At 49.7% G+C, this 23,949-nt stretch overlaps 1 protein-coding gene across 1 annotated transcript in view; it reads left to right on the top strand.

Annotated features, from left to right (window-relative positions):
* LOC124023334 (ciliary-associated calcium-binding coiled-coil protein 1-like) overlaps positions 1–17,009 on the top strand; it is a gene marked incomplete at its 3' end in the record, with an annotated part of 29,040 nt that extends 12,031 nt beyond the window's left edge. Inside the window, exon 6 of the mRNA XM_046337848.1 lies at positions 16,851–17,009. Coding sequence (XP_046193804.1) covers positions 16,851–17,009 — 159 coding nt within the window. The remainder of the gene's footprint in view (positions 1–16,850) is intronic.
* Positions 17,010–23,949: the final 6,940 nt, after the last annotated feature.

Raw genomic sequence — 23,949 nt, 5'->3', positions numbered from 1 at the left:
GACCAGCCTGTCTGATAGGTGGTGTTCTGTTGACCCAGAGGACTAGCCTGTCTGATAGGTGGTGTTCTGTTGACCCAGAGGACCAGCCTGTCTGATAGGTGGTGTTCTGTTGACCCAGGGACAGAGGACCAGCCTGTCTGATAGGTGGTGTTCTGTTGACCCAGGGACAGAGGACCAGCCTGTCTGATAGGTGGTGTTCTGTTGACCCAGAGGACAGAGGACCAGCCTGTCTGATAGGTGGTGTTCTGTTGACCCAGAGGACTAGCCTGTCTGATAGGTGGTGTTCTGTTGACCCAGAGGACTAGCCTGTCTGATAGGTGGTGTTCTGTTGACCCAGGGACAGAGGACCAGCCTGTCTGATAGGTGGTGTTCTGTTGACCCAGAGGACTAGCCTGTCTGATAGGTGGTGTTCTGTTGACCCAGAGGACCAGCCTGGCTGATAGGTGGTGTTCTGTTGACCCAGAGGACCAGCCTGTCTGATAGGTGGTGTTCTGTTGACCCAGAGGACCAGCCTGTCTGGTGGGTGGTGTTCTGTTGACCCAGAGGACCAGCCTGTAAGATAGATGGTGTTCTGTTGACCCAGAGGACTAGCCTGTCTGATAGGTGTTCTGTTGACCCAGGGGACCAGCCTGTTCTGATAGGTGTTCTGTTGACCCAGAGGACTAGCCTGTCTGATATGTGTTCTGTTGACCCAGAGGACCAGCCTGTCTGATAGGTGGTGTTCTGTTGACCCAGAGGACCAGCCTGTCTGATAGGTGGTGTTCTGTTGACCCAGAGGACCAGCCTGTCTGATAGGTGGTGTTCTGTTGACCCAGAGGACCGGCCTGTCTGATAGGTGGTGTTCTGTTGACCGAGGGACAGAGGACCAGCCTGTCTGATAGGTGGTGTTCTGTTGACCCAGGGACAGAGGACCAGCCTGTCTGATAGGTGGTGTTCTGTTGACCCAGGGACAGAGGACCAGCCTGTCTGATAGGTGGTGTTCTGTTGACCCAGAGGACCAGCCTGTCTGATAGGTGGTGTTCTGTTGACCCAGAGGACCAGCCTGTCTGATAGGTGGTGTTCTGTTGACCCAGAGGACCAGCCTGTCTGATAGGTGGTGTTCTGTTGACCCAGGGACAGAGGACCAGCCTGTCTGATAGGTGGTGTCTGTTGACCCAGAGGACCAGCCTGTCTGATAGGTGGTGTTCTGTTGACCCAGAGGACCAGCCTGTCTGATAGGTGGTGTTCTGTTGACCCAGAGGACTAGCCTGTCTGATAGGTGGTGTTCTGTTGACCCAGAGGACCAGCCTGGCTGATAGGTGGTGTTCTGTTGACCCAGAGGACCAGCCTGTCTGGTGGGTGGTGTTCTGTTGACCCAGAGGACCAGCCTGTAAGATAGGTGGTGTTCTGTTGACCCAGAAGACCAGCCTGTCTGATAGGTGTTCTGTTGACCCAGGGACCAGCCTGTTCTGATAGGTGTTCTGTTGACCCAGAGGACTAGCCTGTCTGATAGGTGTTCTGTTGACCCAGAGGACCATCCTGTCTGATAGGTGGTGTTCTGTTGACCCAGTGGACCAGCCTGTCTGATAGGTGGTGTCTGTTGACCCAGAGGACCAGCCTGTCTGATAGGTGGTGTTCTGTTGGCCCAGGGACAGAGGACCAGCCTGTCTGATAGGTGGTGTTCTGTTGACCCAGGGACAGAGGACCAGCCTGTCTGATAGGCGGTGTTCTGTTGACCCAGGGACAGAGGACCAGCCTGTCTGATAGGTGGTGTTCTGTTGACCCAGAGGACCAGCCTGTCTGATAGGTGGTGTTCTGTTGACCCAGGGACAGAGGACCAGCCTGTCTGATAGGTGGTGTTCTGTTGACCCAGAGGACCAGCCTGTCTGATAGGTGGTGTTCTTTTGACCCAGAAGACCAGCCTGTCTGATAGGTGGTGTTCTGTTGACCCAGGGACAGAGGACCAGCCTGTCTGATAGGTGTTCTGTTGACCCAGGGACAGAGGACCAGCCTGTCTGATAGGTGGTGTTCTGTTGACCCAGAGACAGAGGACCAGCCTGTCTGATAGGTGGTGTTCTGTTGACCCAGGGACAGAGGACCAGCCTGTCTGATAGGTGGTGTTCTGTTGACCCAGGGACAGAGGACCAGCCTGTCTGATAGGTGGTGTTCTGTTGACCCAGGGACAGAGGACCAGCCTGTCTGATAGGTGGTGTTCTGTTGACCCAGGGACAGAGGACCAGCCTGTCTGATAGGTGGTGTTCTGTTGACCCAGAGGACTAGCCTGTCTGATAGGTGGTGTTCTGTTGACCCAGAGGACCAGCCTGTCTGATAGGTGGTGTTCTGTTGACCCAGAGGACTAGCCTGTCTGATAGTTGGTGTTCTGTTGACCCACAGGACCAGCCTGGCTGATAGGTGGTGTTCTGTTGACCCAGAGGACCAGCCTGTCTGGTGGGTGGTGTTCTGTTGACCCAGAGGACCAGCCTGTAAGATAGGTTGTGTTCTGTTGACCCAGAAGACCAGCCTGTCTGATAGATGTTCTGTTGACCCAGGGGACCAGCCTGTTCTGATAGGTGTTCTGTTGACCCAGAGGACTAGCCTGTCTGATAGGTGTTCTGTTGACCCAGAGGACCAGCCTGTCTGATAGGTGGTGTTCTGTTGACCCAGAGGGCCAGCCCGTCTGATAGGTGGTGTGTGGTCTGTTGACCCAGAGGATCAGCCTGTTTGATAGGTGGTGTTCTGTTGACCCAGAGGACCAGCCTGTCTGATAGGTGGTGTCTGTTGACCCAGAGGACCAGCCTGTCTGATAGGTGGTGTTCTGTTGACCCAGGGACAGAGGACCAGCCTGTCTGATAGGTGGTGTTCTGTTGACCCAGGGACAGAGGACCAGCCTGTCTGATAGGTGGTGTTCTGTTGACCCAGGGACAGAGGACCAGCCTGTCTGATAGGTGGAGTTCTGTTGACCCAGAGGACCAGCCTGTCTGATAGGTGGTGTTCTGTTGACCCAGAGGACCAGCCTGTCTGATAGGTGGTGTTCTGTTGACCCAGAGGACCAGCCTGTCTGATAGGTGGTGTTCTGTTGACCCAGAGGACCAGCCTGTCTGATAGGTGGTGTTCTGTTGACCCAGGGACAGAGGACCAGCCTGTCTGATAGGTGGTGTTCTGTTGACCCAGAGGACCAGCCTGTCTGATAGGTGGTGTTCTGTTGACCCAGAGGACCAGCCTGTCTGATAGGTGGTGTTCTGTTGACCCAGGGACAGAGGACCAGCCTGTCTGATAGGTGGTGTCTGTTGACCCAGAGGACCAGCCTGTCTGATAGGTGGTGTTCTGTTGACCCAGAGGACCAGCCTGTCTGATAGGTGGTGTTCTGTTGACCCAGAGGACTAGCCTGTCTGATAGGTGGTGTTCTGTTGACCCAGAGGACCAGCCTGGCTGATAGGTGGTGTTCTGTTGACCCAGAGGACCAGCCTGTCTGGTGGGTGGTGTTCTGTTGACCCAGAGGACCAGCCTGTAAGATAGGTGGTGTTCTGTTGACCCAGAAGACCAGCCTGTCTGATAGGTGTTCTGTTGACCCAGGGACCAGCCTGTTCTGATAGGTGTTCTGTTGACCCAGAGGACTAGCCTGTCTGATAGGTGTTCTGTTGACCCAGAGGACCATCCTGTCTGATAGGTGGTGTTCTGTTGACCCAGAGGACCAGCCTGTCTGATAGGTGGTGTCTGTTGACCCAGAGGACCAGCCTGTCTGATAGGTGGTGTTCTGTTGGCCCAGGGACAGAGGACCAGCCTGTCTGATAGGTGGTGTTCTGTTGACCCAGGGACAGAGGACCAGCCTGTCTGATAGGCGGTGTTCTGTTGACCCAGGGACAGAGGACCAGCCTGTCTGATAGGTGGTGTTCTGTTGACCCAGAGGACCAGCCTGTCTGATAGGTGGTGTTCTGTTGACCCAGGGACAGAGGACCAGCCTGTCTGATAGGTGGTGTTCTGTTGACCCAGAGGACCAGCCTGTCTGATAGGTGGTGTTCTTTTGACCCAGAAGACCAGCCTGTCTGATAGGTGGTGTTCTGTTGACCCAGGGACAGAGGACCAGCCTGTCTGATAGGTGTTCTGTTGACCCAGGGACAGAGGACCAGCCTGTCTGATAGGTGGTGTTCTGTTGACCCAGAGACAGAGGACCAGCCTGTCTGATAGGTGGTGTTCTGTTGACCCAGGGACAGAGGACCAGCCTGTCTGATAGGTGGTGTTCTGTTGACCCAGGGACAGAGGACCAGCCTGTCTGATAGGTGGTGTTCTGTTGACCCAGGGACAGAGGACCAGCCTGTCTGATAGGTGGTGTTCTGTTGACCCAGGGACAGAGGACCAGCCTGTCTGATAGGTGGTGTTCTGTTGACCCAGAGGACTAGCCTGTCTGATAGGTGGTGTTCTGTTGACCCAGAGGACCAGCCTGTCTGATAGGTGGTGTTCTGTTGACCCAGGGACAGAGGACCAGCCTGTCTGATAGGTGGTGTTCTGTTGACCCAGAGGACTAGCCTGTCTGATAGGTGGTGTTCTGTTGACCCAGAGGACCAGCCTGTCTGATAGGTGGTGTTCTGTTGACCCAGAGGACTAGCCTGTCTGATAGTTGGTGTTCTGTTGACCCACAGGACCAGCCTGGCTGATAGGTGGTGTTCTGTTGACCCAGAGGACCAGCCTGTCTGGTGGGTGGTGTTCTGTTGACCCAGAGGACCAGCCTGTAAGATAGGTTGTGTTCTGTTGACCCAGAAGACCAGCCTGTCTGATAGATGTTCTGTTGACCCAGGGGACCAGCCTGTTCTGATAGGTGTTCTGTTGACCCAGAGGACTAGCCTGTCTGATAGGTGTTCTGTTGACCCAGAGGACCAGCCTGTCTGATAGGTGGTGTCTGTTGACCCAGAGGACCAGCCTGTCTGATAGGTGGTGTTCTGTTGACCCAGGGACAGAGGACCAGCCTGTCTGATAGGTGGTGTTCTGTTGACCCAGGGACAGAGGACCAGCCTGTCTGATAGGTGGTGTTCTGTTGACCCAGGGACAGAGGACCAGCCTGTCTGATAGGTGGAGTTCTGTTGACCCAGAGGACCAGCCTGTCTGATAGGTGGTGTTCTGTTGACCCAGAGGACCAGCCTGTCTGATAGGTGGTGTTCTGTTGACCCAGAGGACCAGCCTGTCTGATAGGTGGTGTTCTGTTGACCCAGAGGACCAGCCTGTCTGATAGGTGGTGTTCTGTTGACCCAGGGACAGAGGACCAGCCTGTCTGATAGGTGGTGTTCTGTTGACCCAGAGGACTAGCCTGTCTGATAGGTGGTGTTCTGTTGACCCAGAGGACCAGCCTGTCTGATAGGTGGTGTTCTGTTGACCCATAGGACTAGCCTGTCTGATAGGTGGTGTTCTGTTGACCCAGAGGACCAGCCTGGCTGATAGGTGGTGTTCTGTTGACCCAGAGGACCAGCCTGTCTGGTGGGTGGTGTTCTGTTGACCCAGAGGACCAGCCTGTAAGATAGGTGGTGTTCTGTTGACCCAGAAGACCAGCCTGTCTGATAGGTGGTGTTCTGTTGACCCATGGACAGAGGACCAGCCTGTCTGATAGGTGGTGTTCTGTTGACCCAGGGACAGAGGACCAGCCTGTCTGATAGGTGGAGTTCTGTTGACCCAGAGGACCAGCCTGTCTGATAGGTGGTGTTCTGTTGACCCAGAGGACCAGCCTGTCTGATAGGTGGTGTTCTGTTGACCCAGAGGACCAGCCTGTCTGATAGGTGGTGTTCTGTTGACCCAGAGGACCAGCCTGTCTGATAGGTGGTGTTCTGTTGACCCAGGGACAGAGGACCAGCCTGTCTGATAGGTGGTGTTCTGTTGACCCAGAGGACTAGCCTGTCTGATAGGTGGTGTTCTGTTGACCCAGAGGACCAGCCTGTCTGATAGGTGGTGTTCTGTTGACCCATAGGACTAGCCTGTCTGATAGGTGGTGTTCTGTTGACCCAGAGGACCAGCCTGGCTGATAGGTGGTGTTCTGTTGACCCAGAGGACCAGCCTGTCTGGTGGGTGGTGTTCTGTTGACCCAGAGGACCAGCCTGTAAGATAGGTGGTGTTCTGTTGACCCAGAAGACCAGCCTGTCTGATAGGTGTTCTGTTGACCCAGGGGACCAGCCTGTTCTGATAGGTGTTCTGTTGACCCAGAGGACTAGCCTGTCTGATAGCTGTTCTGTTGACCCAGAGGACCGGCCTGTAAGATAGGTGGTGTTCTGTTGACCCAGAAGACCAGCCTGTCTGATCGGTGTTCTGTTGACCCAGGGACCAGCCTGTTCTGATAGGTGTTCTGTTGACCCAGAGGACTAGCCTGTCTGATAGGTGTTCTGTTGACCCAGAGGACCAGCCTGTCTGATAGGTGGTGTTCTGTTGACCCAGGGACAGAGGACCAGCCTGTAAGATAGGTGGTGTTCTGTTGACCCAGAAGACCAGCCTGTCTGATAGGTGTTCTGTTGACCCAGGGACCAGCCTGTTCTGATAGGTGTTCTGTTGACCCAGAGGACTAGCCTGTCTGATAGGTGTTCTGTTGACCCAGAGGACCGGCCTGTCTGATAGGTGGTGTTCTGTTGACCCAGGGACAGAGGACCGGCCTGTCTGATAGGTGGTGTTCTGTTGACCCAGAGGACCAGCCTGTCTGAAAAGGTGGTGTTCTGTTGACCCAGAGGACCAGCCTGTCTGATAGGTGGTGTTCTGTTGACCCAGGGACAGAGGACCAGCCTGTCTGATAGGTGGTGTTCTGTTGACCCAGAGGACTAGCCTGTCTGATAGGTGGTGTTCTGTTGACCCAGAGGACCAGCCTGTCTGATAGGTGGTGTTCTGTTGACCCAGGGACAGAGGACCAGCCTGTCTGATAGGTGGTGTTCTGTTGACCCAGAGGACTAGCCTGTCTGATAGGTGGTGTTCTGTTGACCCAGAGGACCAGCCTGTCTGATAGGTGGTGTTCTGTTGACCCAGAGGACTAGCCTGTCTGATAGTTGGTGTTCTGTTGACCCACAGGACCAGCCTGGCTGATAGGTGGTGTTCTGTTGACCCAGAGGACCAGCCTGTCTGGTGGGTGGTGTTCTGTTGACCCAGAGGACCAGCCTGTAAGATAGGTTGTGTTCTGTTGACCCAGAAGACCAGCCTGTCTGATAGATGTTCTGTTGACCCAGGGGACCAGCCTGTTCTGATAGGTGTTCTGTTGACCCAGAGGACTAGCCTGTCTGATAGGTGTTCTGTTGACCCAGAGGACCAGCCTGTCTGATAGGTGGTGTTCTGTTGACCCAGAGGGCCAGCCCGTCTGATAGGTGGTGTGTGGTCTGTTGACCCAGAGGATCAGCCTGTTTGATAGGTGGTGTTCTGTTGACCCAGAGGACCGGCCTGTCTGATAGGTGGTGTTCTGTTGACCCAGAGGACCAGCCTGTCTGATAGGTGGTGTCTGTTGACCCAGAGGACCAGCCTGTCTGATAGGTGGTGTTCTGTTGACCCAGGGACAGAGGACCAGCCTGTCTGATAGGTGGTGTTCTGTTGACCCAGGGACAGAGGACCAGCCTGTCTGATAGGTGGTGTTCTGTTGACCCAGGGACAGAGGACCAGCCTGTCTGATAGGTGGAGTTCTGTTGACCCAGAGGACCAGCCTGTCTGATAGGTGGTGTTCTGTTGACCCAGAGGACCAGCCTGTCTGATAGGTGGTGTTCTGTTGACCCAGAGGACCAGCCTGTCTGATAGGTGGTGTTCTGTTGACCCAGAGGACCAGCCTGTCTGATAGGTGGTGTTCTGTTGACCCAGGGACAGAGGACCAGCCTGTCTGATAGGTGGTGTTCTGTTGACCCAGAGGACCAGCCTGTCTGATAGGTGGTGTTCTGTTGACCCAGAGGACCAGCCTGTCTGATAGGTGGTGTTCTGTTGACCCAGGGACAGAGGACCAGCCTGTCTGATAGGTGGTGTCTGTTGACCCAGAGGACCAGCCTGTCTGATAGGTGGTGTTCTGTTGACCCAGAGGACCAGCCTGTCTGATAGGTGGTGTTCTGTTGACCCAGAGGACTAGCCTGTCTGATAGGTGGTGTTCTGTTGACCCAGAGGACCAGCCTGGCTGATAGGTGGTGTTCTGTTGACCCAGAGGACCAGCCTGTCTGGTGGGTGGTGTTCTGTTGACCCAGAGGACCAGCCTGTAAGATAGGTGGTGTTCTGTTGACCCAGAAGACCAGCCTGTCTGATAGGTGTTCTGTTGACCCAGGGGACCAGCCTGTTCTGATAGGTGTTCTGTTGACCCAGAGGACTAGCCTGTCTGATAGGTGTTCTGTTGACCCAGAGGACCATCCTGTCTGATAGGTGGTGTTCTGTTGACCCAGAGGACCAGCCTGTCTGATAGGTGGTGTCTGTTGACCCAGAGGACCAGCCTGTCTGATAGGTGGTGTTCTGTTGGCCCAGGGACAGAGGACCAGCCTGTCTGATAGGTGGTGTTCTGTTGACCCAGGGACAGAGGACCAGCCTGTCTGATAGGCGGTGTTCTGTTGACCCAGGGACAGAGGACCAGCCTGTCTGATAGGTGGTGTTCTGTTGACCCAGAGGACCAGCCTGTCTGATAGGTGGTGTTCTGTTGACCCAGGGACAGAGGACCAGCCTGTCTGATAGGTGGTGTTCTGTTGACCCAGAGGACCAGCCTGTCTGATAGGTGGTGTTCTTTTGACCCAGAAGACCAGCCTGTCTGATAGGTGGTGTTCTGTTGACCCAGGGACAGAGGACCAGCCTGTCTGATAGGTGTTCTGTTGACCCAGGGACAGAGGACCAGCCTGTCTGATAGGTGGTGTTCTGTTGACCCAGAGACAGAGGACCAGCCTGTCTGATAGGTGGTGTTCTGTTGACCCAGGGACAGAGGACCAGCCTGTCTGATAGGTGGTGTTCTGTTGACCCAGGGACAGAGGACCAGCCTGTCTGATAGGTGGTGTTCTGTTGACCCAGGGACAGAGGACCAGCCTGTCTGATAGGTGGTGTTCTGTTGACCCAGAGGACTAGCCTGTCTGATAGGTGGTGTTCTGTTGACCCAGAGGACCAGCCTGTCTGATAGGTGGTGTTCTGTTGACCCATAGGACTAGCCTGTCTGATAGGTGGTGTTCTGTTGACCCAGAGGACCAGCCTGGCTGATAGGTGGTGTTCTGTTGACCCAGAGGACCAGCCTGTCTGGTGGGTGGTGTTCTGTTGACCCAGAGGACCAGCCTGTAAGATAGGTGGTGTTCTGTTGACCCAGAAGACCAGCCTGTCTGATAGGTGTTCTGTTGACCCAGGGGACCAGCCTGTTCTGATAGGTGTTCTGTTGACCCAGAGGACTAGCCTGTCTGATAGCTGTTCTGTTGACCCAGAGGACCGGCCTGTAAGATAGGTGGTGTTCTGTTGACCCAGAAGACCAGCCTGTCTGATCGGTGTTCTGTTGACCCAGGGGACCAGCCTGTTCTGATAGGTGTTCTGTTGACCCAGAGGACTAGCCTGTCTGATAGGTGTTCTGTTGACCCAGAGGACCAGCCTGTCTGATAGGTGGTGTTCTGTTGACCCAGGGACAGAGGACCAGCCTGTAAGATAGGTGGTGTTCTGTTGACCCAGAAGACCAGCCTGTCTGATAGGTGTTCTGTTGACCCAGGGGACCAGCCTGTTCTGATAGGTGTTCTGTTGACCCAGAGGACTAGCCTGTCTGATAGGTGTTCTGTTGACCCAGAGGACCGGCCTGTCTGATAGGTGGTGTTCTGTTGACCCAGGGACAGAGGACCGGCCTGTCTGATAGGTGGTGTTCTGTTGACCCAGAGGACCAGCCTGTCTGAAAAGGTGGTGTTCTGTTGACCCAGAGGACCAGCCTGTCTGATAGGTGGTGTTCTGTTGACCCAGGGACAGAGGACCAGCCTGTCTGATAGGTGGTGTTCTGTTGACCCAGAGGACTAGCCTGTCTGATAGGTGGTGTTCTGTTGACCCAGAGGACCAGCCTGTCTGATAGGTGGTGTTCTGTTGACCCAGGGACAGAGGACCAGCCTGTCTGATAGGTGGTGTTCTGTTGACCCAGAGGACTAGCCTGTCTGATAGGTGGTGTTCTGTTGACCCAGAGGACCAGCCTGTCTGATAGGTGGTGTTCTGTTGACCCAGAGGACTAGCCTGTCTGATAGTTGGTGTTCTGTTGACCCACAGGACCAGCCTGGCTGATAGGTGGTGTTCTGTTGACCCAGAGGACCAGCCTGTCTGGTGGGTGGTGTTCTGTTGACCCAGAGGACCAGCCTGTAAGATAGGTTGTGTTCTGTTGACCCAGAAGACCAGCCTGTCTGATAGATGTTCTGTTGACCCAGGGGACCAGCCTGTTCTGATAGGTGTTCTGTTGACCCAGAGGACTAGCCTGTCTGATAGGTGTTCTGTTGACCCAGAGGACCAGCCTGTCTGATAGGTGGTGTTCTGTTGACCCAGAGGGCCAGCCCGTCTGATAGGTGGTGTGTGGTCTGTTGACCCAGAGGATCAGCCTGTTTGATAGGTGGTGTTCTGTTGACCCAGAGGACCGGCCTGTCTGATAGGTGGTGTTCTGTTGACCCAGAGGACCAGCCTGTCTGATAGGTGGTGTCTGTTGACCCAGAGGACCAGCCTGTCTGATAGGTGGTGTTCTGTTGACCCAGGGACAGAGGACCAGCCTGTCTGATAGGTGGTGTTCTGTTGACCCAGGGACAGAGGACCAGCCTGTCTGATAGGTGGTGTTCTGTTGACCCAGGGACAGAGGACCAGCCTGTCTGATAGGTGGAGTTCTGTTGACCCAGAGGACCAGCCTGTCTGATAGGTGGTGTTCTGTTGACCCAGAGGACCAGCCTGTCTGATAGGTGGTGTTCTGTTGACCCAGAGGACCAGCCTGTCTGATAGGTGGTGTTCTGTTGACCCAGGGACAGAGGACCAGCCTGTCTGATAGGTGGTGTTCTGTTGACCCAGAGGACCAGCCTGTCTGATAGGTGGTGTTCTGTTGACCCAGAGGACCAGCCTGTCTGATAGGTGGTATTCTGTTGACCCAGGGACAGAGGACCAGCCTGTCTGATAGGTGGTGTTCTGTTGACCCAGAGGACCAGCCTGTCTGATAGGTGGTGTTCTGTTGACCCAGAGGACCAGCCTGTCTGATAGGTGGTGTTCTGTTGACCCAGAGGACTAGCCTGTCTGATAGGTGGTGTTCTGTTGACCCAGAGGACCAGCCTGGCTGATAGGTGGTGTTCTGTTGACCCAGAGGACCAGCCTGTCTGGTGGGTGGTGTTCTGTTGACCCAGAGGACCAGCCTGTAAGATAGGTGGTGTTCTGTTGACCCAGAAGACCAGCCTGTCTGATAGGTGTTCTGTTGACCCAGGGGACCAGCCTGTTCTGATAGGTGTTCTGTTGACCCAGAGGACTAGCCTGTCTGATAGGTGTTCTGTTGACCCAGAGGACCATCCTGTCTGATAGGTGGTGTTCTGTTGACCCAGAGGACCAGCCTGTCTGATAGGTGGTGTCTGTTGACCCAGAGGACCAGCCTGTCTGATAGGTGGTGTTCTGTTGGCCCAGGGACAGAGGACCAGCCTGTCTGATAGGTGGTGTTCTGTTGACCCAGGGACAGAGGACCAGCCTGTCTGATAGGCGGTGTTCTGTTGACCCAGGGACAGAGGACCAGCCTGTCTGATAGGTGGTGTTCTGTTGACCCAGAGGACCAGCCTGTCTGATAGGTGGTGTTCTGTTGACCCAGGGACAGAGGACCAGCCTGTCTGATAGGTGGTGTTCTGTTGACCCAGAGGACCAGCCTGTCTGATAGGTGGTGTTCTTTTGACCCAGAAGACCAGCCTGTCTGATAGGTGGTGTTCTGTTGACCCAGGGACAGAGGACCAGCCTGTCTGATAGGTGTTCTGTTGACCCAGGGACAGAGGACCAGCCTGTCTGATAGGTGGTGTTCTGTTGACCCAGAGACAGAGGACCAGCCTGTCTGATAGGTGGTGTTCTGTTGACCCAGGGACAGAGGACCAGCCTGTCTGATAGGTGGTGTTCTGTTGACCCAGGGACAGAGGACCAGCCTGTCTGATAGGTGGTGTTCTGTTGACCCAGGGACAGAGGACCAGCCTGTCTGATAGGTGGTGTTCTGTTGACCCAGAGGACTAGCCTGTCTGATAGGTGGTGTTCTGTTGACCCAGAGGACCAGCCTGTCTGATAGGTGGTGTTCTGTTGACCCAGGGACAGAGGACCAGCCTGTCTGATAGGTGGTGTTCTGTTGACTAGCCTGTCTGATAGGTGGTGTTCTGTTGACCCAGAGGACCAGCCTGTCTGATAGGTGGTGTTCTGTTGACCCAGAGGACTAGCCTGTCTGATAGTTGGTGTTCTGTTGACCCACAGGACCAGCCTGGCTGATAGGTGGTGTTCTGTTGACCCAGAGGACCAGCCTGTAAGATAGGTTGTGTTCTGTTGACCCAGAAGACCAGCCTGTCTGATAGATGTTCTGTTGACCCAGGGGACCAGCCTGTTCTGATAGGTGTTCTGTTGACCCAGAGGACTAGCCTGTCTGATAGGTGTTCTGTTGACCCAGAGGACCAGCCTGTCTGATAGGTGTTCTGTTGACCCAGAGGCCAGCCTGTCTGATAGGTGGTGTGTGGTCTGTTGACCCAGAGGACCAGCCTGTCTGATAGGTGGTGTTCTGTTGACCCAGGGACAGAGGACCAGCCTGTCTGATAGGTGGTGTTCTGTTGACCCAGAGGACTAGCCTGTCTGATAGGTGGTGTTCTGTTGACCCAGAGGACCGGCCTGTCTGATAGGTGGTGTTCTGTTGACCCAGAGGACTAGCCTGTCTGATAGTTGGTGTTCTGTTGACCCACAGGACCAGCCTGGCTGATAGGTGGTGTTCTGTTGACCCAGAGGACCAGCCTGTAAGATAGGTTGTGTTCTGTTGACCCAGAAGACCAGCCTGTCTGATAGATGTTCTGTTGACCCAGGGGACCAGCCTGTTCTGATAGGTGTTCTGTTGACCCAGAGGACTAGCCTGTCTGATAGGTGTGTTCTGTTGACCCAGAGGACCAGCCTGTCTGATAGGTGGTGTTCTGTTGACCCAGAGGGCCAGCCCGTCTGATAGGTGGTGTGTGGTCTGTTGACCCAGAGGATCAGCCTGTTTGATAGGTGGTGTTCTGTTGACCCAGAGGACCGGCCTGTCTGATAGGTGGTGTTCTGTTGACCCAGAGGACCAGCCTGTCTGATAGGTGGTGTTCTGTTGACCCAGGGACAGAGGACCAGCCTGTCTGATAGGTGGTGTTCTGTTGACCCAGGGACAGAGGACCAGCCTGTCTGATAGGTGGTGTTCTGTTGACCCAGGGACAGAGGACCAGCCTGTCTGATAGGTGGAGTTCTGTTGACCCAGAGGACCAGCCTGTCTGATAGGTGGTGTTCTGTTGACCCAGAGGACCAGCCTGTCTGATAGGTGGTGTTCTGTTGACCCAGAGGACCAGCCTGTCTGATAGGTGGTGTTCTGTTGACCCAGAGGACCAGCCTGTCTGATAGGTGGTGTTCTGTTGACCCAGGGACAGAGGACCAGCCTGTCTGATAGGTGGTGTTCTGTTGACCCAGAGGACTAGCCTGTCTGATAGGTGGTGTTCTGTTGACCCAGAGGACCAGCCTGTCTGATAGGTGGTGTTCTGTTGACCCATAGGACTAGCCTGTCTGATAGGTGGTGTTCTGTTGACCCAGAGGACCAGCCTGGCTGATAGGTGGTGTTCTGTTGACCCAGAGGACCAGCCTGTCTGGTGGGTGGTGTTCTGTTGACCCAGAGGACCAGCCTGTAAGATAGGTGGTGTTCTGTTGACCCAGAAGACCAGCCTGTTCTGATAGGTGTTCTGTTGAGCCAGAGGACTAGCCTGTCTGATAGCTGTTCTGTTGACCCAGAGGACCGGCCTGTAAGATAGGTGGTGTTCTGTTGACCCAGAAGACCAGCCTGTCTGATCGGTGTTCTGTTGACCCAGGGGACCAGCCTGTTCTGATAGGTGTTCTGTTGACCCAGAGGACTAGCCTGTCTGATAGGTGTTCTGTTGACCCAGAGGACCAGCCTGTCTGATAGGTGGTGTTCTGTTGACCCAGGGACAGAGGACCAGCCTGTAAGATAGGTGGTGTTCTGTTGACCCAGAAGACCAGCCTGTCTGATAGGTGGTGTTCTGTTGACCCAGGGGACCAGCCTGTTCTGATAGGTGTTCTGTTGACCCAGAGGACTAGCCTGTCTGATAGGTGTTCTGTTGACCCAGAGGACCGGCCTGTCTGATAGGTGGTGTTCTGTTGACCCAGGGACAGAGGACCGGCCTGTCTGATAGGTGGTGTTCTGTTGACCCAGAGGACCAGCCTGTCTGAAAGGTGGTGTTCTGTTGACCCAGAGGACCGGCCTGTCTGATAGGTGGTGTTCTGTTGACCCAGGGACAGAGGACCAGCCTGTCTGATAGGTGGTGTTCTGTTGACCCAGGGACAGAGGACCAGCCTGTCTGATAGGTGGTGTTCTGTTGACCCAGAGGACCAGCCTGTCTGATAGGTGGTGTTCTGTTGACCCAGGGACAGAGGACCAGCCTGTCTGATAGGTGGTGTTCTGTTGACCCAGAGGACTAGCCTGTCTGATAGGTGGTGTTCTGTTGACCCAGAGGACCAGCCTGTCTGATAGGTGGTGTTCTGTTGACCCATAGGACTAGCCTGTCTGATAGGTGGTGTTCTGTTGACCCAGAGGACCAGCCTGGCTGATAGGTGGTGTTCTGTTGACCCAGAGGACCAGCCTGTCTGGTGGGTGGTGTTCTGTTGACCCAGAGGACCAGCCTGTAAGATAGGTGGTGTTCTGTTGACCCAGAAGACCAGCCTGTCTGATAGGTGTTCTGTTGACCCAGGGGACCAGCCTGTTCTGATAGGTGTTCTGTTGACCCAGAGGACTAGCCTGTCTGATAGCTGTTCTGTTGACCCAGAGGACCAGCCTGTAAGATAGGTGGTGTTCTGTTGACCCAGAAGACCAGCCTGTCTGATCGGTGTTCTGTTGACCCAGGGGACCAGCCTGTTCTGATAGGTGTTCTGTTGACCCAGAGGACTAGCCTGTCTGATAGGTGTTCTGTTGACCCAGAGGACCAGCCTGTCTGATAGGTGGTGTTCTGTTGACCCAGGGACAGAGGACCAGCCTGTAAGATAGGTGGTGTTCTGTTGACCCAGAAGACCAGCCTGTCTGATAGGTGTTCTGTTGACCCAGGGGACCAGCCTGTTCTGATAGGTGTTCTGTTGACCCAGAGGACTAGCCTGTCTGATAGGTGTTCTGTTGACCCAGAGGACCGGCCTGTCTGATAGGTGGTGTTCTGTTGACCCAGGGACAGAGGACCGGCCTGTCTGATAGGTGGTGTTCTGTTGACCCAGAGGACCAGCCTGTCTGAAAAGGTGGTGTTCTGTTGACCCAGAGGACCGGCCTGTCTGATAGGTGGTGTTCTGTTGACCCAGGGACAGAGGACCAGCCTGTCTGATAGGTGGTGTTCTGTTGACCCAGGGACAGAGGACCAGCCTGTCTGATAGGTGGTGTTCTGTTGACCCAGAGGACCAGCCTGTCTGATAGGTGGTGTTCTGTTGACCCAGGGACAGAGGACCAGCCTGTCTGATAGGTGGTGTTCTGTTGACCCAGAGGACTAGCCTGTCTGATAGGTGGTGTTCTGTTGACCCAGAGGACCAGCCTGTCTGATAGGTGGTGTTCTGTTGACCCATAGGACTAGCCTGTCTGATAGGTGGTGTTCTGTTGACCCAGAGGACCAGCCTGGCTGATAGGTGGTGTTCTGTTGACCCAGAGGACCAGCCTGTCTGGTGGGTGGTGTTCTGTTGACCCAGAGGACCAGCCTGTAAGATAGGTGGTGTTCTGTTGACCCAGAAGACCAGCCTGTCTGATAGGTGTTCTGTTGACCCAGAGGACCAGCCTGTAAGATAGGTGGTGTTCTGTTGACCCAGAAGACCAGCCTGTCTAATAGGTGTTCTGTTGACCCAGGGACCAGCCTGTTCTGATAGGTGTTCTGTTGACCCAGAGGACTAGCCTGTCTGATAGGTGTTCTGTTGACCCAGAGGACCAGCCTGTCTGATAGGTGGTGTTCTGTTGACCCAGGGACAGAGGACCAGCCTGTAAGTTAGGTGGTGTTCTGTTGACCCAGGGACAGAGGACCGGCCTGTCTGATAGGTGGTGTTCTGTTGACCCAGAGGACCAGCCTGTAAGATAGGTGGTGTTCTGTTGACACAGAAGACCAGCCTGTCTGATAGGTGTTCTGTTGACCCAGGGGACCAGCCTGTTCTAATAGGTGTTCTGTTGACCCAGAGGACTAGCCTGTCTGATAGGTGTTCTGTTGACCCAGAGGACCGGCCTGTCTGATAGGTGGTGTTCTGTTGACCCAGGGACAGAGGACCAGCCTGTCTGATAGGTGGTGTTCTGTTGACCCAGAGGACCAGCCTGTCTGATAGGTGGTGTTCTGTTGACCCAGAGGACCAGCCTGTCTGATAGGTGGTGTTCTGTTGACCCAGGGACAGAGGACCAGCCTGTCTGATAGGTGGTGTTCTGTTGACCCAGGGACAGAGGACCAGCCTGTCTGATAGGTGGTGTTCTGTTGACCCAGGGACAGAGGACCAGCCTGTCTGATAGGTGGTGTTTTGTTGACCCAGGGACAGAGGACCGGCCTGTCTGATAGGTGGTGTTCTGTTGACCCAGAGGACTAGCCTGTCTGATAGGTGGTGTTCTGTTGACCCAGAGGACCAGCCTGTCTGATAGGTGGTGTTCTGTTGACCCAGAGGACCGGCCTGTCTGATAGGTGGTGTTCTGTTGACCCAGAGGACCGGCCTGTCTGATAGGTGGTGTTCTGTTGACCCAGGGACAGAGGACCAGCCAGGAGGAGGATGGAGAGGTACCAGGTGAAACAGCTCTGGAGCAGGAGAAGGAGAACAAGGCTACATGGTTGGAAGGATACAACGTTCAGGATGTCAAAGACGTGCTGGGAGACCTGACCAAAGAGATGCTGGGAACCCTACAGGTAGGATTTCATGATAATACACGGAGCCAGGGGGAATACACGGAGCCAGGGGAATACACGGAGCCAGGGGAATACACGGAGCCAGGGGGATACACGGAGCCAGGGGGAATACACGGAGCCAGGGGGAATACACGGAGCCAGGGGGAATACAGCCAGGGGAATACACGGAGCCAGGGGGAATACACGGAGCCAGGGGAATACACGGAGCCAGGGGGAATACACGGAGCCAGGGGGATACACGGAGCCAGGGGGATACACGGAGCCAGGGGGGATACACTGAGCCAGGGGGGATACACGGAGCCAGGGGGAATACACGGAGCCAGGGGGATACACGGAGCCAGGGGAATACACGGAGCCAGGGGGATACACGGAGCCAGGGGGAATACACGGAGCCAGGGGGAATACACGGAGCCAGGGGGCCAGGGGAATACACGGAGCCAGGGGTGCCAGGGGGAATACACGGAGCCAGGGGGAATACACGGAGCCAGGGGAATACACGGAGCCAGGGGGAATACACGGAGCCAGGGGAATACACGGAGCCAGGGGGAATACACGGAGCCAGGGGGGCCAGGGGAATACACGGAGCCAGGGGGAATACACGGAGCCAGGGGGAATACACGGAGCCAGGGGGAATACACGGAGCCAGGGGGAATACACTGAGCCAGGGGAATACACTGAGCCAGGGGGAATACACTGAGCCAGGGGGGAATACACTGAGCCAGGGGGGAATACACTGAGCCAGGGGGAATACACGGAGCCAGGGGGAATACACTGAGCCAGGGATATACAATATGGTCTTTTGGATGACAACGTTGAAACACTCTTCATGTGGTAAATAATGAGTCATTATCCAAACTATTATCAGTGGCTTTCCTCTTGTGTTGTTACAGGCTGAATTCACAGAGAAGCTGAGAGTCCAGGAGGAGAGTTTCAGTACCAGACTAGAACCACTGAAACATTCTGCCTGCAAATAGCTACAATACACCATATCCACGTAGTCTATAATATAACATATCCACTATGAACACAATACACCACACAGTCTATAATATATCCACAATACACCACACAGTCTATAATATATCCACTATGAACACAATACACCACACAGTCTATAATATATCCACAATACACCACACAGTCTATAATATATCCACAATACACCACACAGTCTATAATATATCCACTATGAACACAATACACCACACAGTCTATAATATATCCACAATACACCACACAGTCTATAATGTATCCACTATGAACACAATACACCACACAGTCTATAATATATCCACTATGAACACAATACACCACACAGTCTATAATATATCCACTATGAACACAATACACCACACAGTCTATAATATATCCACTATGAACACAATACACCACACAGACTATAATATATCCACTATGAACACAATACACCACACAGTCTATAATATATCCACAATACACCACACAGTCTATAATATATCCACAATACACCACACAGACTATAATATATCCACTATGAACACACTACACCACACAGTCTATAATATATCCACAATACACCACACAGTCTATAATATATCCACTATGAACACAATACACCACCCAGACTATAATATATCCACTATGAACACACTACACCACACAGTCTATAATATATCCACAATACACCACACAGTCTATAATATATCCACAATACACCACGCAGTCTATAATATGAACACAATACACCACACAGTCTATAATATATCCACAATTCACCACACAGTCTATAATATATCCACAATACACCACACAGTCTATAATATATCCACAATACACCACACAGTCTATAACATATCCACTATGAACACAATACACCACACAGTCTATAATATATCCACTATACACCACACAGTCTATAATATATCCACAATACACCACACAGTCTATAATATATCCACTATGAACACAATACACCACACAGTCTATAATATATCCACAATACACCACACAGTCTATAATATATCCACAATACACCACACAGTCTATAATATATCCACAATACACCACACAGACTATAATATATCCACAATACACCACACAGTCTATAATATATCCACTATGAACACAATACACCACACAGTCTATAATATATCCACAATACACCACACAGTCTATAATATATCCACTATGAACACAATACACCACACAGTCTATAATATATCCACAATACACCACACAGTCTATAATATATCCACTATGAACACAATACACCACACAGTCTATAATATATCCACAATACACCATACAGTCTATAATATATCCACAATACACCACACAGTCTATAACATATCCACAATACACCACACAGTCTATAATATATCCACTATGTACACAATACACCACACAGTCTATAATATATCCACAATACACCACACAGTCTATAATATGAACACAATACACCACACAGTCTATAATATATCCACAATACACCACACAGTCTATAACATCCACAATACACCACACAGTCTATAATATATCCACAATACACCACACAGTCTATAATATATCCACAATACACCACACAGTCTATAATATATCCACAATACACCACACAGTCTATAATATATCCAATATGAACACAATACACCACACAGTCTATAATATATCCACAATACACCACACAGTCTATAATATATCCACAATACACCACACAGTCTATAATATATCCACTATGAACACAACACACCACACAGTCTATAATATATCCACTATGAACACAATACACCACACAGTCTATAACATATCCACAATACACCACGCAGTCTATAATATGAACACAATACACCACACAGTCTATAATATATCCACAATACACCACACAGTCTATAATATATCCACAATACACCACACAGTCTATAATATATCCACAATACACCACACAGTCTATAATATATCCACAATACACCACACAGTCTATAATATATCCACTATACACCACACAGTCTATAATATATCCACAATACACCACACAGTCTATAATATATCCACTATGAACACAATACACCACACAGTCTATAGTATACCCACAATACACCACACAGTCTATAATATATCCACAATACATCACACAGTCTATAATATATTCACTATGAACACAATAGAGCACACAGTCTATAATATATCCACTATGAACACAATACACCACACAGTCTATAATATATCCACAATACACCACACAGTCTATAATGTATCCACTATGAACACAATACACCACACAGTCTATAACATATCCACAATACACCACACAGTCTATAATATATCCACTATGAACACAATACACCACACAGTCTATATATATCCACTATGAACACAATACACCACACAGTCTATAATATATCCACAATACACCACACAGTCTATAATATATCCACTATGAACACAACACACCACACAGTCTATAATATATCCACTATGAACACAATACACCACACAGTCTATAATATATCCACTATGAACACAATACACCACACAGTCTATAATATATCCACAATACACCACACAGTCTATAATATATCCACAATACACCCCACAGTCTATAATATATCCACTATGAACACAACACACCACACAGTCTATAATATATCCACAATACACCCACAGTCTATAATATATCCACTATGAACACAATACACCACACAGTCTATAATATATCCACAATACACCACACAGTCTATAATATATCCACAATACACCACACAGTCTATAATATATCCACTATGAACACAATACACCACACAGTCTATAATATATCCACTATACACCACACAGTCTATAATATATCCACAATACACCACACAGTCTATAATATATCCACTATGAACATAATACACCACACAGACTATAATATATCCACAATACACCACACAGTCTATAATATATCCACTATGAACACAATACACCACACAGTCTATAATATATCCACAATACACCACACAGTCTATAATATATCCACAATACACCACACAGTCTATAATATATCCACTATGAACACAATACACCACACAGTCTATAATATATCCACTATGAACATAATACACCACACAGACTATAATATATCCACTATGAACACAATACACCACACAGTCTATAATATATCCACTATGAACACAATACACCACACAGTCTATAATATATCCACTATGAACACACTACACCACACAGTCTATAATATATCCACTATGAACACACTACACCACACAGTCTATAATATATCCACAATACACCACACAGTCTATAATATATCCACAATACACCACACAGTCTATAATATATCCACTATGAACACAATACACCACACAGACTATAATATATCCACTATGAACACAATACACCACACAGTCTATAATATATCCACTATGAACACAATATACCACACAGTCTATAATATGTCCACAATACACCACACAGTCTATAATAATATATCCACAATACACCACACAGTCTATAATATATCCACAATACACCACACAGTCTATAATATATCCACAATACACCACACAGTCTATAATATAACACAATACACCACACAGTCTATAATATATCCACTATGAACACAATACACCACACAGTCTAGAATATATCCACTATGAACACAATACACCACCCAGACTATAATATATCCACTATGAACACAATACACCACACAGTCTATAATATATCCACAATACACCACACAGTCTATAATATATCCACAATACACCACACAGTCTATAATATATCCACAATACACCACACAGTCTATAATATATCCACTATGAACACAATACACCACACAGTCTATAATATATCCACTATGAACACAATACACCACACAGTCTATAATATATCCACAATACACCACACAGTCTATAATATATCCACAATACACCACACAGTCTATAATATATCCACAATACACCACACAGTCTATAACATATCCACAATACACCACACAGTCTATAATATATCCACTATGAACACAATACACCACACAGTCTATAATATATCCACTATACACCACACAGTCTATACATACACCACACAGTCTATAAATACACCACACAGTCTATAATATATCCACAATCCAGTCTATAATATACACCACACAGTCTATAATATATCCACAATACACCACACAGTCTATAATATATCCACTATGAACACAATACACCACACAGACTATAATATATCCACTATGAACACAATACACCACACAGTCTATAATATATCCACTATGAACACAATATACCACACAGTCTATAATATGTCCACAATACACCACACAGTCTATAATATATCCACAATACACCACACAGTCTATAATATATCCACAATACACCACACAGTCTATAATATATCCACAATACACCACACAGTCTATAATATATCCACAATACACACACAGTCTATAATATATCCACTATGAACACAATACACCACACAGTCTATAATATATCCACTATGAACACAATACACCACACAGTCTATAATATATCCACTATGAACACAATACACCACACAGTCTATAATATATCCACTATGAACATAATACACCACACAGACTATAATATATCCACTATGAACACAATACACCACACAGTCTATAATATATCCACTATGAACACAATACACCACACAGTCTATAATATATCCACTATGAACACACTACACCACACAGTCTATAATATATCCACTATGAACACACTACACCACACAGTCTATAATATATCCACAATACACCACACAGTCTATAATATATCCACAATACACCACACAGTCTATAATATATCCACTATGAACACAATACACCACACAGACTATATCCACTATGAACCACTACACACACAGACTATAATATACACAATACACCACACAGTCTATAATATATCCACAATACACCACACAGTCTATAATATATCCACAATACACCACACAGTCTATAATATATCCACTATGAACACAATACACCACACAGTCTATAATATATCCACTATGAACACAATACACCACACAGTCTATAATATATCCACAATACACCACACAGTCTATAATATATCCACAATACACCACACAGTCTATAATATATCCACAATACACCACACAGTCTATAACATATCCACAATACACCACACAGTCTATAATATATCCACTATGAACACAATACACAATACACCACACAGTCTATAATATATCCACTATGTACACAATACACCACACAGTCTATAATATATCCACTATACACCACACAGTCTATAATATATCCACAATACACCACACAGTCTATAATATATCCACTATGAACACACTACACCACACAGTCTATAATATATCCACAATACACCACACAGTCTATAATATATCCACAATACACCACACAGTCTATAATATATCCACTATGAACACAATACACCACACAGTCTATAATATATCCACTATGAACATAATACACCACACAGTCTATAATATATCCACTATGAACACAATACACCACACAGACTATAATATATCCACTATGAACACAATACACCACACAGTCTATAATATATCCACTATGAACACAATACACCACCCAGACTATAATATATCCACTATGAACACAATACACCACACAGTCTATAATATATCCACTATGAACACAATACACCACACAGTCTATAATATATCCACAATACACCACACAGTCTATAATATATCCACTACATGAACACAATACACCACACAGTCTATAATATATCCACAATACACCACACAGTCTATAATATATCCACAATACACCACACAGTCTATAATATATCCACTATGAACACAATACACCACCCAGACTATAATATATCCACTATGAACACAATACACCACACAGTCTATAATATCCACAATACACCACCACTATGAACACAATACACCACACAGACTATAATATATC

This window comes from Oncorhynchus gorbuscha, unplaced genomic scaffold, assembly GCF_021184085.1.
Source record: "Oncorhynchus gorbuscha isolate QuinsamMale2020 ecotype Even-year unplaced genomic scaffold, OgorEven_v1.0 Un_scaffold_1595, whole genome shotgun sequence".
NCBI lineage: Eukaryota > Metazoa > Chordata > Actinopteri > Salmoniformes > Salmonidae > Oncorhynchus > Oncorhynchus gorbuscha.
This window is presented reverse-complemented; position numbering and strand designations above follow the sequence as displayed.